At 23.9% G+C, this 18,254-nt stretch overlaps 4 protein-coding genes across 5 annotated transcripts in view; 1 reads left to right on the top strand and 3 right to left on the bottom strand.

Annotated features, from left to right (window-relative positions):
• LOC122849979 (semaphorin-5A) overlaps positions 1-8,401 on the bottom strand; it is a 48,120-nt gene extending 39,719 nt beyond the window's left edge. The window contains exon 1 of one of the 2 annotated variants that reach the window (XM_044148928.1): positions 7,753-8,401. The gene's annotated coding sequence lies outside the window, so the exon portion shown is untranslated. The remainder of the gene's footprint in view (positions 1-7,752) is intronic. The other variant, XM_044148929.1, reaches the window with a different exon arrangement.
• A 4,549-nt stretch (positions 8,402-12,950) lies between these two features.
• LOC122849978 lies at positions 12,951-14,733 on the top strand. Its single transcript, XM_044148927.1, has 3 exons — positions 12,951-13,082; positions 13,148-13,326; positions 14,215-14,733. Exons 1-3 carry the CDS (start codon positions 13,048-13,050, stop codon positions 14,481-14,483), a joined length of 483 nt encoding a protein of 160 aa, XP_044004862.1. The 5' UTR covers positions 12,951-13,047; the 3' UTR covers positions 14,484-14,733.
• Positions 14,734-15,354: 621 nt separating this feature from the next.
• LOC122849975 lies at positions 15,355-16,596 on the bottom strand. The gene is made up of 4 exons (XM_044148925.1): positions 16,473-16,596; positions 16,209-16,400; positions 15,923-16,096; positions 15,355-15,858 (listed from the first exon to the last, which is right to left on the bottom strand). The coding sequence occupies exons 1-4, from the start codon at positions 16,521-16,523 to the stop codon at positions 15,577-15,579; spliced, it is 699 nt and encodes a 232-aa protein (XP_044004860.1). The 5' UTR covers positions 16,524-16,596; the 3' UTR covers positions 15,355-15,576.
• A 334-nt stretch (positions 16,597-16,930) lies between these two features.
• Positions 16,931-18,207, bottom strand: LOC122849977. The gene is made up of 4 exons (XM_044148926.1): positions 18,072-18,207; positions 17,815-18,003; positions 17,553-17,726; positions 16,931-17,478 (listed from the first exon to the last, which is right to left on the bottom strand). The coding sequence occupies exons 1-4, from the start codon at positions 18,120-18,122 to the stop codon at positions 17,197-17,199; spliced, it is 696 nt and encodes a 231-aa protein (XP_044004861.1). The 5' UTR covers positions 18,123-18,207; the 3' UTR covers positions 16,931-17,196.
• Positions 18,208-18,254: the final 47 nt, after the last annotated feature.

Genomic DNA, 18,254 nt, shown 5'->3' with positions numbered 1-18,254 from the left:
AGCGTGTCTATATTTCCGTTCAAAGTTTACAAAGTGAGTCATTGTTAGAGGATGATATCAATGTCGCGTCAAGCAGTCTACATGAGAATTTAATAATCAAGTGAATTAAATATACTTGTGAGTAAGTCATAGTTGTTGGATTATTAACTTCCGCAATTTTTGCGGCATGATCTAAGCGTATTTACGTACATGTATTTATACATGTATGAGTTATAAATCATGTTAATATCAGAGTCGCATCTTCACAACAGTTAAAGACTTCGATCGGTCCAGGGATATGCAACAAGCATTTATTTATTTATTTTTATTTATTTATTTATTTATTTATTTATTTTATTTATTATATTCATTTCTTTTTTTTTTCAACAAGAATTTTCTAAATAAAATAAAATAAAACTCAATCGATTTTTTGGTTTTTTAATTTATAAAAAACAAAAAAAACTATATTAATTTCAATTTAAAAAAAAAAAAAATTCATATAGATAAAAAATAAAAATAATGATGCTTTTATGTAGTTGAAATTTTTTTTTTTTAAATGAAAATTGCTATTTTTATTTTTTAATATTGGAAATTTTTTAGAATTTGATTTTTGATCAAAAAAAAAAAGTTTTTTTAAATTTTAAAAGTAGATATAATAAAAGATTAAAAAATAAAATTATATTTGAAATAAAATATATATTTATTTTTTAAATTCTAATAAAAAAAAAAAAAGAAATAGTTTTAAACCAATGATTTAACGGGCGTTAAATAACTAGCTACAAGAAAGCCAAGTCCCTTCATTAATTCCACCCAGAACAAACCCAATCCATTCACTACATCTTGAGCCTTAGGGTTGTTCGCGTTTATTTTTTTTTTTTTCACTATTATTTTATTTCCCCCCAGCGTTTTTTAAAAATATTATTTTCGTTATATATTCTTTGGTCTTGAGAGTACAAAAGTTATGGTTAAGACATCAAAAATGAAACAAAGGGTGCTGTGCAGGTCTCGATGGAAAGACATTGTTCATTCCCTTCAAGTTATGTACTGAATAGTAATAAAAAAAAAAATTTATATAATAATAAAATGGTTCATGGGTTTGGTATAATCGTCTTGAATATACATATAATTTTTTTTTTTTTATATTATAAATTTATATTATTGCATGACTGCCCAAAGAGCTCAGAAGCACATGCTTGAGTAAAATACTCAGTATGTATACAAAAGAACCCATTCACAGTGCTCTAAAATAAGAAATAATTTAATTTTTTTTTATTGTAATTTATTTATTACAAAGCTTTTTATAAAGAACCAAGAAAAATTTAATTTTTTTTTCAAAATAATTCACTGTAAATACTGATAATGGTGACATAAAAATTTAAGATTAAAATCAAATTAAATATCATCAATTTTTTTTTTTATATCTTTATTTGTATGATTATTAAGTTGTGGATATATCAACTGTATTTTTTTATCACTGTATTTAAGCGTATCGAGAGCAGACAAGATATGATTTGTAAAAAAAATAAATAGATTAAAAATTAAATTTTAAATAAACTTGCTAAGAAATTGTTTGAATAAAAAATTACAGGTGTATTTTTTGTTTAATCAATTTTACAATACAATATTTATTTATATTTTAATTATAAAACTTATCTGTGTTTTAATAACATGTATTATTTAATTATCAATAAATTGATATCAGTTATCGTTAAATATTACGAGTATTCAAGACGAAAAAAAATTTATTTTTGTTTATACAACTCAAGATGATAATAATATTTATACCAAGAACTTTGATATTGTGGTGTCACTATCACTAATAACTTTTGCAATAACAAATAACGGTTGTGTCAATAATTTTATATATATTTATTTAAAAAATTCACTGTGTGTTTGTGGGGGTTATTATCACTTTGACTTTAGCATATGTCATGAATTAACACACATCAATTAAAAAATTTGTATAAATTAATTTTTTTTAATTATAAATTTATGCGAGAAAAATATTTCGTTTATATTTATTAAATATTAATAATATTATTCATTTTGTTGATATTAAAATTAAATTGACAAATGGACATTTCAATTAACCTGTGAGTCGGTAGATATTTTGTTATTCATTTTTATAAATTAATAAAAAAGAAAAAAAAATCATAAAATTAGTTGAAGAAAGAGATGGTATTTGTGGCAAAGATATAAAAGTAATTTTTAATTTTTCTATTATATATTTATATTGAGATTTAAATGTATTTATCAGTAGTGAATGTTTATATGATGGGAATATGTCGATGGCCCCGTGATGTCAGGGTCACATTACTATATGAAAATCTACAACGCGTACATATATTTAATCCTTGATTCGCAGTCAAGATATTATATAGCAGATGGGCGTTTGGACTTAACTAAAGGCGCGAAAGCGATAAATTAGTTGATTTTAATCAGCTGAAATCTAGCTCTCTATACACATTAGTCGTTGCTTATTTTTTAACTGATCATTTGACTCATATTGTATATCTAAGCAAGCAAAAAAAAAAAAAAAAAAAATCAAACTAATTAATTGTACATTAGCTCTTTAATAAAATAAATTATATTTTTATAAAAATAATTTATTTAAATTTTAATATTCAATTTAATAATAAATAAAATAAATTAATTAAATAAAAGATTATTTATTTTTTTCACATGATTAGAAAGTTGTAAAGTTAAAATATTTTGTCAATAAAAAAATAAAAATTGTTGGCTGATTAACAAACACTAATTAAATATGTCGATATCATGTCGATCGCAAAATCGTATGGTACGAAAAAAAAATGTTTTTTTTTCAGCTGATGAATCTCATTTAACTTGAGGAAGCACATAGAATATATGTTGCCTTGCCGAAGGCGAGAAAGTATATATATTCATCTCAATTCTCAATAATATGCTGAGTGCACAACTTGACTTAAAGACAAAAAATACTTTTTTTAATAATAATGATAATAATTTCAAGAGTGAAATATGTGTTAACATCATTACAAAATATTCAATGTATTTAGTGTTCTTGAAGAATGAACAGTTTTCAACTCAAAAGACAAGATGGACAAGATGATGGCCCAGAAGTGATGATGTCTTGTCGACTTATCAAATTGTATACAACATGCAAATGCGTGCAAATAATTTAAATATCGTGGTACCAGGCTACACCACTTTTTTTAACAAAAATAATTTTCTTTTTATGGAAATCCTGTTTTTAATTATTTCAAAAATTCAATCCACCAAAATATACGAATTTAAAAATGAACTCCAATATAATTTTTTAACGTTATTATTTAATTTTTTTTTTGCCTCGAATATATTATTTTATTTTTTGAATATAATTTTATGCATAGCAAAATATTTTTTATTTATATTAAAACAAAAAAAAGGAATTTTTTCAAAGACAGTGATTTACACTTTGTCTTGAAGCGTTATTTTGATACGAAAATTTTAATACGATAAAAATATAAAAAAGATGAACCAGTGAGATCATTTAATGCCGTCAGCAATAAAATGAAATAGAAGATATTTGAAATATACATACAGAGATTATTTAAAGATATTGTCTTGCAGTATTTTTTATTATTCTTTGAAAAATATATATTTTTTTTTATTTTTTACTTATCACGTTTTAAAAAGACACGCGTGCGCAAAACCAGATGTTCGTTACGTGTCAGCAATTTTATTGTTTCACACATTGTTTAAACATGTTGGGTTTTTTTTTTATTATATCATTTGTTTTGGTATTTATTTTTATTATTTATTTTAGCCATTTGACCTTCGAAAATTTAGTGTGTTCAGGCAAATTATGCTGCTGGGTGTGGGTGTGTTACATTGAAAACTGGTTTCACTTCTTGATCATAAAAATAAAATAATAAAAGGTAGATCGTAAAAAAGCAGAATGGACTCATATGGAAAACGATGAAGATGATGCGTTTTAGTTTTTTTTTTTTTTCAACAAAATTTGTATATATCTCGGTGGGGTTTACTTTAATCTTGATGATAAGCGGTAATCAGAGATATAATATAAATAAAGAAGTATGAATTTAAAAGATGATAAAAATATACTCGACAAGTAAACGAGTCAAAAAAAAAAAAGGGAATTTTTATGTCAAAAGCTGTATAAATTCGTATGGGAAATATTGGCTCAATGTCTTAACATAAAAAAATATTTACGAGCATGGCTAAAAGACAAATACAGAAATAAATAAATGATATTTATTACAACAACATATACGTCTTTAGTATAACACACGAGAAATAAGTGGTTATTTATTTTCGAACCTTATTTAAATCTTCAATCTTTCACTTTTGATGCAAACACGACAAGAGAGTTTTCCTTTTTTTTTTTTGCTTGATAAGCTTTTTCTTCAAAAAACCAGAGTGAAATGGAGTTATGAAAAAATATAAATTCGCGTGAAAGTGCTTTTGACTTTATCGACAGTTAAAAATTGATGCATGCATTGATTCCATCAATTTTTTCAACGAAAAATATAAATAAATTGCTCAACTTGTTTTTGATTTTCTCTGCTCACTTGGATAAGCTCGAAATTTAAAATTTGATCAAGTCAAAAATATTGAAAATTACCCGAAGAAACTAAATAAAATTGACTGTAATAATTTTATTTTTAAATGGTATACATATATTAAATAAAAAAAAAGAAAATTTCAAATTAATAAAAAAAGCAAATGATTAAGCAAGTTTGAGTATATAAAAATTTGACAAATTTTACAGCTCAATATACAGCTGTTTAATGCAATTTTTATACTCTTTATAAATTAAAGAAATATTCTCATCATCGTCATCATCGAATGAGGCTAATATCATAAAAAAATATAACTGATGACCCCCCGATTAGAAATCCAACTTCTCACTTGGATAAACATTTTTAAACTTAAAAAAATAAATAAAATAAAATTTATATATTAAATAAACGTGATTTACCATCAATTTAAAAACCCAGCCTAATCTATGCATAGACACACTCACATTCTGATCAAAAATATAAAAATGCCCGAGTGATTTTCATCAACCACAGGAGGGCGCGACATATTCATGTTACCCGACACCTAATCTGCTTCATACAGCTATAAACGCACTTCCTTTTCTTCCAAATCTATGACAGTTTTTTTTTCGGGACGGAAGCCGTAGCATTTTTTACAAGATTACACTGCGACAGGTTTATAGACCACACACATTAAGCTCAAAAAAACGACATATAAATTAAAAATATCCTGATATATTATTTTCAAAAATTTAGCTAAATCGAATATATTTTTTTTATTCACATAATAGCTGTTATAACGTCGATCGTTGAAAACGTGACTTTGCACAAATATAAAAATCATCTTGGGCTATTTTCTACATTTTAAATTGCACTCCTTCAAAGGACAAAATTGATAGACAATTTTTTTATTTTATATAAAAAAAAATATCGAAAATAAAATAACAAGAAAACAGAAGAGAAATTGTTTTTCACTCAGGCTAAATATACAAATGATTTCTCCGGAAAAAAAAAAAAAAAAAAAAAAAATGTGTATTGCAGGTTTGTTCTTATATTATTTTATGGCTAAAGGGCCCAGGAAAAAAAAGAGGGGGTGGAAGGTACACAATGGTCCTCAACACAGGGGGGTTATTCAAAAAATAAAATAGAAAAAAAAAAAAGGTAAGTTGAGACGCGTATGCTGGCAAGACACAGACCCCGGTTTTTTGAAATGAAAAACAGACATTGAGATAATACAAATAATATTTTATGTATTCAAGAGCACATGTGTAAAAATACTATGGATATTAGGTATCGACTGTTATATGTGGTAATTGAATTTTGATACAAGGGGTCTTTAAATTAATACTATCAAATTAATAGTGCGTTGAGGAGGAAAAGAAGAAGCCACATATATAATATATTCATATAATGATGGTGATTGTATTTCTAATCCTTTTTACCTTGATAATATAATTTTCATTATTTTTTTTTTTTATATATAAATTATGTGTGGCCTCTTTTGTTAAATTAACAATTTGTTTTTTTTTTTTCGTCTTCTTATGAATATAATAATATTTTAAATATCAATCAAAAGATAAAACATCAAAATTGTAATAAAAAAATTGAAAGAAATTCTATATAAAAGCTAAATTTATAATTTTTTTTGTTCAGTATATATAAATGAATAATAAGCATCTTTTGAAAATGCTTACTCTTCGTTATTATCCACACCTTTTTTTTTTTTTCTCAATTGTTTTTTTTTTTTATTGGTTTCTATTTGTTCACATCAAGTGTCAATCTGTAGTACCAATTAACGTGATACACACCTATTATTATTGTTGTTAAAAAGAAAAATGTCTTGTAAGTTTTATTCAGAGTGTATGATAAGATAAAAAAAAAATAAATAAAATAAAAGGGACACAAGGTTTTGAGTCAACGGTTAAAACTATATGCTGTGTATATAAAACTATAGTGAGATGATAAATTTTTTTTTTATTTTAAAGCTAGAATCGTGATCATGTCTATATAGTTCTTTACAGTCTTTATTCATCTATCTTCTTTTTCACGTTTATATATATATAAAAGGGGCATCACGGACGAGCCCAAGTCCGGACACGCTATGATAAATTATTCATGTCTACTCGTGTGGCGACTGTACTTGGAAGCATATCACAATGACCAAATTTTGATATACTATTTTACAATATTTTCAACACACCCCAAAGTGTCTTTAATGATTTATTTTTTAATTGAAATTATATCATATTATTGTCCCATTTAAAATTTAAAAAACCACAACTGTCAAATTCAAAAAAAAAGCATCAACAAATTAATATTTTTATTGATTTAATTTTACTGTTTATAAATTAAAAAATAATTTAAAAAAAATAGCTTTTAACACGAGTTTATAAATAGTTAAAGTTATGATAATAATTTTTTTTTTTATAAACATCAAATTAATTATTGATATGCATGTTTTTTTAATTTATAAAAAAAATAAAAAAAAAAAAAACATCTCTTTATATAGGTGTTCTATAGTGATGACAAGGTAAACATCAAATCAATAAAATATGTTTTTTATAACAAGTAGAAAAACTACCTTTATAAACACATATTTTTTCCAATGTCAATAATAAAAAAATTTGTGTGTTTGAATAATATATAAAAATATATATTTTCTATTGAGCAGTAAATTTATCAAGCTTTGGCTTATTTAAAATTTTATTATTCAGCTATTGTAAACCTCATTACAACTTGAACATCATGTCAATAAATAAAAAATTAATAATAGTAAACAAAAAAAAAAAAAAAAAATTCAAGTATAGTCAAATGACCTTCGCACTTTCGTGACGTTAACATCGATTTAATTTAACTGTTTTTAAGTCACGAGTATGTCAATATACAAGAGTTCAACAATATGTAATATAATTGAAAAATATGTATATTTATTGCTTAAATAAAATGATTTATATTTATAAAAATAAATAACACTTAAGGACAATTTAAATATTAAAAATAATCAAGAAAAGAATGCTATTCTTTAAATAAATAAATAATTGTCTATTTAAATTGAAAAAAAAATAAATGAAAATAATGAGAGCATATCAATTCAATAATAAAAAAAGTACTTAATAAAATTCAATATAAATCAATAGGTTAATTTTCAATTATTATAATTGATACGTTTAAAACCATCAGATAAAAATAATGATAATTGTTATATTTTAAAATTAAATAAATACAATCAACCATGTGATTTTTTTAAACTTACCCAACTGATGTTGAAGACAATATTATTGTGGTAGCATTATAATTTTTACTCCGATAATATTACAAACATTATTGACCAGCATCAAGATTGCCAATCAAAGATAAAGTATATTGTTTATTAATTATCAAACTTTATCCATCGAGTATAATGATTTTTTATTTATCCAACTTTTCAAATCAACACACACTTATTGTTTTAATTTAAAAAAACAAAACTATCACTTTCACTAGCACAACAAAACTTCACTAATTATTTTTTTATTTTTATATACAAATTCCATTAGTATTTTAGTGTATCCATTGATTGATTTAAATCAATTTAAAATCGTCAAAAAAGTTGTATAAAAATTTAAAAAATTGTTTGTTTATATTATAATTTGGCGCGCAGATTTGTCTGTTTATAGTATCAGTAAGAGAGAGGGAGAGAGGAGGTTAAATAAAAAAAAAAAAAGAGATGATAAGAGAGCTGATATAACCGGCAGCGCGTTAGGTTAGGTACCGCTGTTTGGTACTGACTGAAGAGTGAACACGAGACCAAAGCACGAGCACGAGTATCTTCAACAAAACGGAGCAAGTTGGTGTGTTGAGAGTTTGAGACTGTAGTATGCTGAAGTCTCTCCCGCCACATTGTAAAATAAACGCACACACCATTAGGGCTGATGTGTAGCATAGTAAAAGCATTGCTTGGTTTTTGTTGGATTATTACCGCTGGTTTTTCAGTTCTGAATGACGACCGCCAGACTGGCGCCACTCGACAGCCTACCATTGCATTATCAAACATTTCACCTCAACCCCAAGTTCAACCCCTTTAAACACGTAAGCATTTAAAAAAAAAAAAAAAACCCAAAAACAACAATCATTAAATAAATAAATATCAATACGTATATTTATCCACCTATTTAATTTTTATTTATAAATTAAACAAAAAAATAATTTAAAAATTCAATTTAAAAATTAAATTTAAAAATAAATTTTACTCCAAATTATGAAAAAAAAATAAAATTATTTTTAAAATAATAATAATAATTATTTAAAAGATTCTGACTGGTTTCAAAGCCAAAGATAACTTTGCAGTTTCTTTTTTTTTTTTTCTTTTTTTTTCGGCTGATAAACGAAAGTGACCACTGCAACTTGGAGAAAAATAAAATAAATATAAACAGAAGATAAAAGCGTTTGAGATATACATGGGTGTAGACATTCGATGAAGAAAAAAAAAATAAAAAAAAATAATATCTGAGCCTGGGGAGTCAGGGCCTGATATAAACCTTAAGGGCTTTTAAAAAGATACATAAAAATAAATAATAATAATGATTAAGAAGAAGAAGATTTCTATTGTCATTGTTTCTGTTACTAAAATGAAAGAAAATAAATAAAAATATAATAAACGAGTATCAAAAGAATATAATTGAAATATGATTTCTTTATTATTTCAACGGTAAAAATAAAACGGCTCATTTTGCGTCAATAAAATATAATTGAGATTGTAATAAATGTCTTGCAATTACATTTATAAATATAATTACATCTTCAGGCTATCAAAAAGCTATTGTATAAAAAAAAAAAAAAAGTATATGCATGAAATAAAGAAATTAAATTGAAACCGAAATAATAATTGGATATGAATGAGAGAAATAAAAATCTACTAGCTTCAGGTATTTTTACCAAGGACAGTTTAAATATCAAGTCTAGGAAATATATTTTTATTTGAAAAATCTGACTGAAGTTTGAGACAAAGTTGGGCTTGAGTCTTGACAGTATTTGGACCTTGAGACCGCCTGGGTTGACACCCAGCATGAAGTGTCTCCACATGAAAAAATAATTGTTGTCAAAAATGCCCTGAATATACACAGTGCTTGAACATATAACCAAAATAATCAAATCTTTTTTTTTTATCTGACAAGTCTAGCCATAAAATAAATCTATTCTCCAATCACAAATCAAAAAGATTTTTCATTTTTTTTTCTTTTTGCAAAACCCAACAACCCCTTGTATATATATATCTCAAGAGATTTTTGTTTCTAAAACTTCCAGGAAGAGTCATTAATATTTGGTTTTATTTATGTATTTTATTTTTTTTTTTAAAGTTTATTCTCGTCAAGTTAATCTTGTTTGACTCGTGGTTGTAAATCTCATGTGCTCCACCCATAAGTATGAAAAAAATATAAAAAACCTTTTTGACATTTTGAGTTTTTAACGAATCATCATGACCATCATTGTCATCCACAATATCCTCATTAAACATACCATTTTAACCTTGAAAATTATTTAAACTTTTAGACTACCACAACAAAACTTACTTAAACTATTTTAATATCATTAATAATTTTTTTTTATTATTTTTATTTCATTAAGAAAGGCGAAACTTCTTCAAGTTAATGTGTCAGGTTATCAACTATTTTACAAAATGATTTACGATCTACCTACACTCATAAAAAACATAATTATTATTTTAAATAAAAATAATTAAATTATCAATAATATCACAGTAAAAAAATTGAAAATAAATTTATAGAGAAATTTAAAAAATTTTCAAGTAAAAAAACAAAAGATGTAATAATAGTATTCAAAATGACAATAAAAAAAAAAAAAAATGTATTATTACTATATTTGAATAATGTAAATTTGAAAATTTCATTATGATATTTTTAAATTTGAATTTGAAATTTGTATTTTTATAATAATACAAATATGGTGGTTGATGTGGTTGATGATTATGCATTAACAATTTAAAGTCAATGCTACCTGGGAGTTCCTGACGATGTGGCTGGATGATGAGATAGAAAGAGAATTTCCCCCAAGGCCGAAGGATCGAACCTTCAGCCTTGCTACTTTTTTTTTTTTTATATTAGCAAAGAAAAAATAATATAAAAAAATGAAAATTTGGGAAGATACGTGTGGGCCAACAAAACAACCCAAAGGATCCCAATTAAAAACCTGTTTTGCCCTCCAGGTCAATCATAACCAAAAGAAACATTGATCCATGTTCCTTTTATTTATTTTTATTTATTTTTTTATTACTTTTACTACTAACTTTCTAGGCAAAAAAACTTGCTGTCTAGTTTTATGTGAACTCTTATAACACCCCGTTGTGCCATGCTTGTATTTTTATTTTTTATTATTTATTTTTTATTTTACGATTTGTGAATATGTGTATACATTGCGGTTTTGTGTGTTGAGTTGCGTTTCAACATGAAAATATTATCTATACAAATAGATATTTGTATGCGCGGTAAAGGTGAAATCCTTCTGGGCTTTCGATCAAAGACTCAAAGTATCACGGGAACCAGAAGCTAGTAATTTATCACGATTTTTTGAAAATTGCTCATTTTTATTTATTAACAGATTTTTTTTTGATATATTGATACGATGAATTCTTTAAGATAACCAAGTTAATATTATTCTGATTTCTGGATAAAATATAACTTGGTAAATATCAGATATTTTTTATTTTAAAAATCTTCAAGTTGTTTTCAACAGTTTTGATTGTTTTTTTTTTTCTTTTTGTATAATGAAAAGTTCAACATACATCATAAATTAGTTGGAGAATAATTTATAAAAAAGCACGAGAATGTTGAGTTGACAGGATGCTTACTTTTAGAGATTACTTTTGAATGAAGAAAAAAAAAAAAAAACAACAAGGAACCATCTGCGTCAACTTTCTGAATAAAAAATTCAGTAGTTATTAAAAGAAACAAAAAAAAAAAACGATATTGGCAAATTTTATCTTTCACCAATATTTTATGACAATAATTTTCAATAGACTATTGAAGAAAAAAAATATGTCATTGTCGATATAAATATTTATAAAAATATATAACTCTTGGTGAAAAATCGCTTAAAAAAATATGAAAAAAAAAAAATCATTTAGCTAATTAAATTTAGGCATATTGTTTAAAAACAATAAACTAAAAATTAAAAAAAAAATTCAAGACTTTGTTGAAATGTTCAGCTGTCTGATAAACAAGTGTACTCCAAAACATAGTAATTGTTTATAAGACAATTAAACAATTCAACAAATTTTAAAATTATTAATTCAATTCTCAGCTTATTGTTTTTTAAACAATATAAATAGTCTAGTTTACGTTTTTTCATTTAGTCAGCTAATTAAAGTGTTTTACTTTTTTTGTTTTTTCATATATATTTCAAAAAAAGAATCATCAATTATTTTGTTTATTAACTACTTTCATTATATTTATCTGCACAATGTGCACTATCTATTAATTTTATTTTCAACTATTAAAGTGCTGAAACGACATTTTCTTTTTTTTTCTAATAATTTATTGAAGGTCATTGTTTTTAAAATTTCCCAATAAAGTTGGCATAAAAATTTATGACTGCAATACAAATATTCTGTATTAATAATTTTTAATTTTGATATTTTTATACTATAAACAGCTGTTAAATTAGCCAAATAATTTTTATTTGAATTAAGATAATTAGTAATCCACTGAAGAATGAAAAATTTAAAAAAAAAACAACGATGCAATTATTGATATATGTAATTATTCACTGGATTGCATTTGCACAATGAAATTATATTTATTCAGTAAATCAGAAAGTAAAATAGAATTGCTTCTACCTGTATATAAAACCTCTCAGATAAATCTATAAATATACAATTCGTGTCTTTCACTAACTCGGCCCTGAAATTAATTTTTTTTTCATTTATTTTTCATGCGTCTACTCATCAACTCCAATCACAAACCCAACGGGAATCATCAGACTATTTTCTTTTTTTTTTTACCTAGAATGATTATAAACCTTTTTCACCTGATTAAAAAATATTTTTTCTATTAATTTACAAGAGATTTTAATCAATATAATTTATTCAAAAATAAAAAAACTCATAATAAATATTTAATATTTATTTTTTATAAATTTTCATTAGTCATTTTTAAAAATATTGGATTAAGCACAGTTTAAATAAAAAAAATCTGTCTCTTTTTATTTATATCCACATTGAGTCAATTAAAAAAACAAATTAACAACACTTTTAAATAAAAAGTACAATGATAAAATTTAAATCGTTAAACGTTTATTAATAATAAATAAAGATACGTAAATTATCATTGTTGTTTTTATTGATCATACAAATGGATAATTAAAATAAAATTTAAAACTTTCAATGTTCACATGTGTGTAGGATTTATTTATTCATTTTTTTTTTTTTTTTATGCAAGACTGCAAGTATATGTGTGCAGGATATAAATAGTTTAAACGAGCATTCAATAGCTCAGTAATACAAGAACAAACCATTGTGATTACAATTCTCTCAATTGCTCATTTAAAAAAAAATATGAAGCTTATTATTTTAACTATTTTATTTATTGGGTAAGTCTAAAAGAAAAATTGACTTACTTATTTAAAAATTAATTTACTTATTTATTGTTATTTAGGTCATCAAGTTATGGTCAACTGACACCAAATTGGACAAAGGACATACTGGAACGTGTTAACAAATTGAATACAAATATACAAGGAAATGTTGTTCGTTTAAATAAACAAATTCAAGAAGCAATGAATGGTAGACTTGCATTTGTTGATCGTCTGAATGAAGATGTTGCTAAAAAAGTCGGTAATTATTAACCATTTATTTATTTTCTTTGTTTTTTAATTTATCAAAATTATATCAACACAAAAATTAAATCACAAATTGTGACAAATTAACTGTAACATTTTTTTTTTTTTTTATCAAATTGTAAATTTTATATTTTCACTCCTTTCACCTTTCTTCTCGAAAATATTATAAATATTTCCAAGACACTGTGAAAGCTTGATAGTCAATTATTAAATTTTTTATTTATCATTAAATTATTTATTTATTATATTTATAATATTTTTTAATTATATTTTATATTTAAAATGAGGGTATCATGTAAAAAATATTTTCACATATTCCTTTGGGTCATGACTTATGACACGTTTGGTAAAAAAATTTTTTAACATTGATTATTGCAAATACTTTGAATTATTATGAAACAAATAATATGCATATATATAAAATATATATGATGCTTTATAATATTATTTACGTGTGACTCTGATATCTAGGTTTTTCAATGGGTCGAGTTGTTTAACCTTTTATTCCATCATCTCAATCTTTATTTTTTTTATTTTTTAAAAAATTATTATTTCTCTACCTTCAATATGTATATTCATTATTATTTATTTATCTATTATTTTTTTCATTTATATTTTCCTTCTGCATATGATTTTTTTCCTTACATCTGATTATTATTTTTAAAAAAAATTTATTATTATTATTAGTGTTAATGGCTCTTTCTGTTATCTGATTTTTCATGACACATGAAACGATGCAACATGTACTTAATGTGCTGTTAACGTGTTGCACCTTTTTCAAGATTAACATAAAATTATCAGTATATAAATGAATTATTATTATTTTATTTTCATAAAACAAATGAAATAAAATTAAAAAATGATATTAAATTATTATTTATAGGAAAAGTTACTGAGGAGGTAAGACGTCTTCCTAAAAATAGTCATACATTTACTGTTAATAATAACAGTGGTTCATCAAGAGTAATTGTATCTGGAACTGGTGATGATGGTCAACCATATTTTCGTGATATTCAGGATACAGTTATTGATGGAACTCTTTTTCATACAGAACGTGTTTATAATCCAAAAACTAAAAGCATGGATGTGTATGAATATACACTTGACTTGAATGATCCAAGTGCGAAACCAGTACCAATTGTTAAAGAATAAAAAAAATTAATTTAAAATTAATACATGGGAAACCATAATAAGACAATTAAAATATGAAACTTAACTACTTTGATGCTTATATTTTATTTATAAAAGTATATGTCTTATCAAATTTCAATTTACAAATTTTATTATATGACTCATTAGTTATGACTCATAAGAAACAAAAAAAAATATATATATAATTATACAAAGGCTATTATTTACTAAATTAACTCATTAAAATAAAAACTTCATGTATGTGAATAATTGTATTGTTGATTTTTGTTATTGTTTTATTTATTTTTATTTATTCATGCACGAAATTTATTTTTATCAACATCAACATAAAGTTTTACGAGCATGAAATTTTTAAATTGATTCATAACTTTATTTTTATTTTTTTTTTTAATTAAATAATATTTCATTTGTTTGAAAATAAGTTTATTTTATTTTTTTTTTCTTTTTAAAATCCTGACGAGCATGATAGAATAAATAAATAAATAAAAAAGACAAAATTTGTAAATGTGTTATTCAATGTAAAAAAAAAAAAGTATTAATGAAAAAACAGGATGTTGGAATAATTTATGAAAATTAGTTTTGAATTATAGGGAGGATGTTGTTGATGATGATTTTTAAAGGGTCGTTTTGATGATGATACTCGATAAGAAAATACAGGAAGGAAGAATATAGAAAAATTAGAAAATCAAAGAATAAGATCTGCTATCATTGGATAAAATAAAAGCCCGAGGACATGTAAGTTTTTTTTTTTTTTATATATAGTTAAAGCCAACGCTACCGGAATGAATTTTCATCAGTTTAATTCTCAATTGAGGATCTACAATTTCTTTATCACTTATATATATTTCCACCAAGGCAATCTTAATCTTTACCTTGTTTTTTTTTTTCGGTAAATAAATTGATAATAAATAAATAAATAAACATTGATAGATAATAAAAATGTTTTATTTAAAAAACAAATAAAATTCAACACAAGATAAAATGATATTTCAAGCAAATTATTGTATCCATTGTTTATAAAAAAAAATTATTTAAATATCCAAATATTGTTACTTTGAATAATTAATTATAAATTTTTTTTTTTATAAAAAAATTATGATGAATTGATACATTGATCAGCAGTATTACGTCCGGATGTAACAGCTTGATTGAGCTCATCAACTCTTGATTGAAAACATCTCAATCCTGAATTTTGTACTGAGCTTGAAAGTGAATCACCAGTTCCTTTTAATGAATCACAAGTATTCTCAAAATTCTTGACTGATAAACTTGCATTTGGCAATTTTTGTCCAATGCAAATTTGCATGTCCAATGTTGTACCATGTGCACAACTTATTGCTATTCCATCAAGTTCATTTAGGAGTAATTTTCCTGTCTGCAAAAATTGATAATAAAAATTAATAAATAATTTATTTAATATTAATATAAATATTATTTACCAATAAATGATTATCAATATTATTTTCAACTCCTTTTACTGGAGTCAATTCATTTTCAACACAAGCATCCAAATCATCAAATGCTTTTTTACTTGCTGTATTTAGAGATAATCTCAGTGGCTCATAACACTTGTCAGCATCATGACCTTGATTATTTGCACTTGTTATTTTTTGCTGTTGAAAAATATAAATAATTAATTAGTATCTATCAACTTGTTTTTTTTTTTATTTCTATTTTAATATTATCATAAAATAATGTTGAGGAAAAAAAAAGAAAAAAACTTACTTGAGTTAACGTGAGAGCATTATTAACAGCTGTATTGACATTTGTCATTTGATTAAATTTTAAATTGTTTAATTTAGTTCTAGCATTAAATACTAAATTACGATTATAACGATCCAAAATATCTGATGCACTTTTAACTCTATTTTTTAAAGTTGTTATTGGTTGAGCTGGATTAACCGCACTTTCAATTTCCTAAAATAAATCAAAATAAATATTTTTATTATTAAATTAAAATATAATTCAAAGAAAAAATAATAATTTTACCAATATGAAAAATGTTGCGACTATAATTAAGACAAAATTTACTATTGCCATATTTGATTTTATAAATTTATTTTCGAAAAATAATTATTAATATATTTGTTGAAGAATAGAAACACATTGGCAAGATCTGTGAATCTTGCTCGTTTATATATCACATGTTTTTTTTTTTACAGAAAAAGATAAGAAATAATTAATCAACGATAAAATATTATATCAGCAAACATCGTGCTCTGTATTTCCTTGTCGAAATACACGTATGCTTATTTGTGTCTAGATACGACGTTATTCAAAGTGTTATAATTTTTTCATAAATAAATTATCATTGGATTACATAAAAACAGAAATGAATAACAACTAGCTCTATCATTGACAAGCTTATGCTATTATAAATTATAATTCACTAAAAATTAGACAATGGAAATTCAAATAGTAATAAAAATTTCATGGTAATTCGAAATTTAAAAAATAAAAACAAATTAAATAATAATTAACCAAAAATAAATAATTATTTTTCACCAGGAAAACATTGGATTTTTTTATATCGATACTTTATTTATTCGGTCATTGATTGATAAAATGATATAAAAAAAAAAACAAATTAATCGATCAAATTACAAATGTATTTATCAATATTGCAATATTGATAATATACTTGTCGTTAAAATAATTGTTTAAATATTTTTTAAATATTATTTGTAGATTTATCGAGCACTGAGTTTATTTTCTAAGCATTGCTGATACATTCATTGACCGACAATTGACCAGACAACATAGCAAGGCTAAATGTTGCAGTTGGTTTCATGAAACAAACATTTGTTTTAAATGGTGCTGCATAGACAATAAGTTCAAATGTTTTTTTCAATGCAACTGTTGAAGAATAATAACCTCCAGCTAGTGTTGTTGCTGATGGTAATTCTTTTGCAATGCAAAATTGATATTCCAATGTTTTACTATTTTCACATGTTTTAAATATTTGTTCAAGTTTTTCTACAACAGTTGATTTTGTCTGAAAAATATAAAATAAATAATTAAATTTATTATCCTATTTTTTAAATAATATAAAATGAAAAATAGACTTACTTTGAGATGTGTGTCAACATTTTTTTGCATTGCTGAAATTTCTTCAAGTTGATTATCTACACAATTGTCAAATGATTTGTACAAACTCTTTTCTGAATTATCAACAAGTGTTTTCAGGGTCTCAAGACAATGGCCAACTTGTTTTCCCTCAGCTGAAGCACTATCAAATTCTTCCTTTAATAATAAAAAAATAAAATCAACAAAATAACGTTTAAATAAATAATACAAAGTTTAAATTATTATTTTTTTTCTATTTACTTACATAGGCATTTTTTAAAGTATCATTTTTGACTTCTTCTAATTTTTTTAATTCAACATTTTTTGATTCAACTAATTTTTCAGCTACTTCATTTTTTAAATTACCACTGTATGATTCTAAATCATTTGACACTGTTTTAACTTTTTCAATTAATAATGTTAATAATTTTTCAGATGTTCCAGCTCCTTCAGTCTAAAATAAAATTAATTTAATAAATTAATCACTCGTTTAATATTGAAAAAAAAAATATATTATCTTACCACAGTTGACCATGCTCCAACAGCAATGAAGAAAATAATAAACAGCTTCATTTCGATTGCTATATTTATCGATCGTTCAAGACTTTGATATTTTTTCTTTACCTAATGATAGAAGAAACATAAAAACTTGCTGCTATATATATCCATCCGTGAATGACTTTAAAAGATAAAATGAATTAGATT

The sequence above is a fragment of the Aphidius gifuensis genome, linkage group LG2 (assembly GCF_014905175.1).
Source record: "Aphidius gifuensis isolate YNYX2018 linkage group LG2, ASM1490517v1, whole genome shotgun sequence".
Taxonomy (NCBI): domain Eukaryota; kingdom Metazoa; phylum Arthropoda; class Insecta; order Hymenoptera; family Braconidae; genus Aphidius; species Aphidius gifuensis.
Note: the sequence above shows the minus strand (reverse complement) of the source record. Positions and strands in the feature narration are given on the sequence as shown.

Coding starts and splice junctions, on each gene's coding strand:
- LOC122849978 (XM_044148927.1), top strand. CDS start 13,048: ATGAAGCTTATTATTTTAACTATTTTATTTATTGG. Junction 13,083..13,147: donor TTAACTATTTTATTTATTGG/GTAAGTCTAAAA, acceptor ATTGTTATTTAG/GTCATCAAGTTATGGTCAAC. Junction 13,327..14,214: donor AGATGTTGCTAAAAAAGTCG/GTAATTATTAAC, acceptor TATTATTTATAG/GAAAAGTTACTGAGGAGGTA.
- LOC122849975 (XM_044148925.1), bottom strand. CDS start 16,523: ATGGCAATAGTAAATTTTGTCTTAATTATAGTCGCAACATTTTTCATA. Junction 16,401..16,472: donor TCGCAACATTTTTCATATTG/GTAAAATTATTA, acceptor GATTTATTTTAG/GAAATTGAAAGTGCGGTTAA. Junction 16,097..16,208: donor ATGCTCTCACGTTAACTCAA/GTAAGTTTTTTT, acceptor ATTTTTCAACAG/CAAAAAATAACAAGTGCAAA.
- LOC122849977 (XM_044148926.1), bottom strand. CDS start 18,122: ATGAAGCTGTTTATTATTTTCTTCATTGCTGTTGGAGCATGGTCAACT. Junction 17,727..17,814: donor ATACTTTAAAAAATGCCTAT/GTAAGTAAATAG, acceptor TTATTATTAAAG/GAAGAATTTGATAGTGCTTC. Junction 17,479..17,552: donor ATGTTGACACACATCTCAAA/GTAAGTCTATTT, acceptor TATATTTTTCAG/ACAAAATCAACTGTTGTAGA.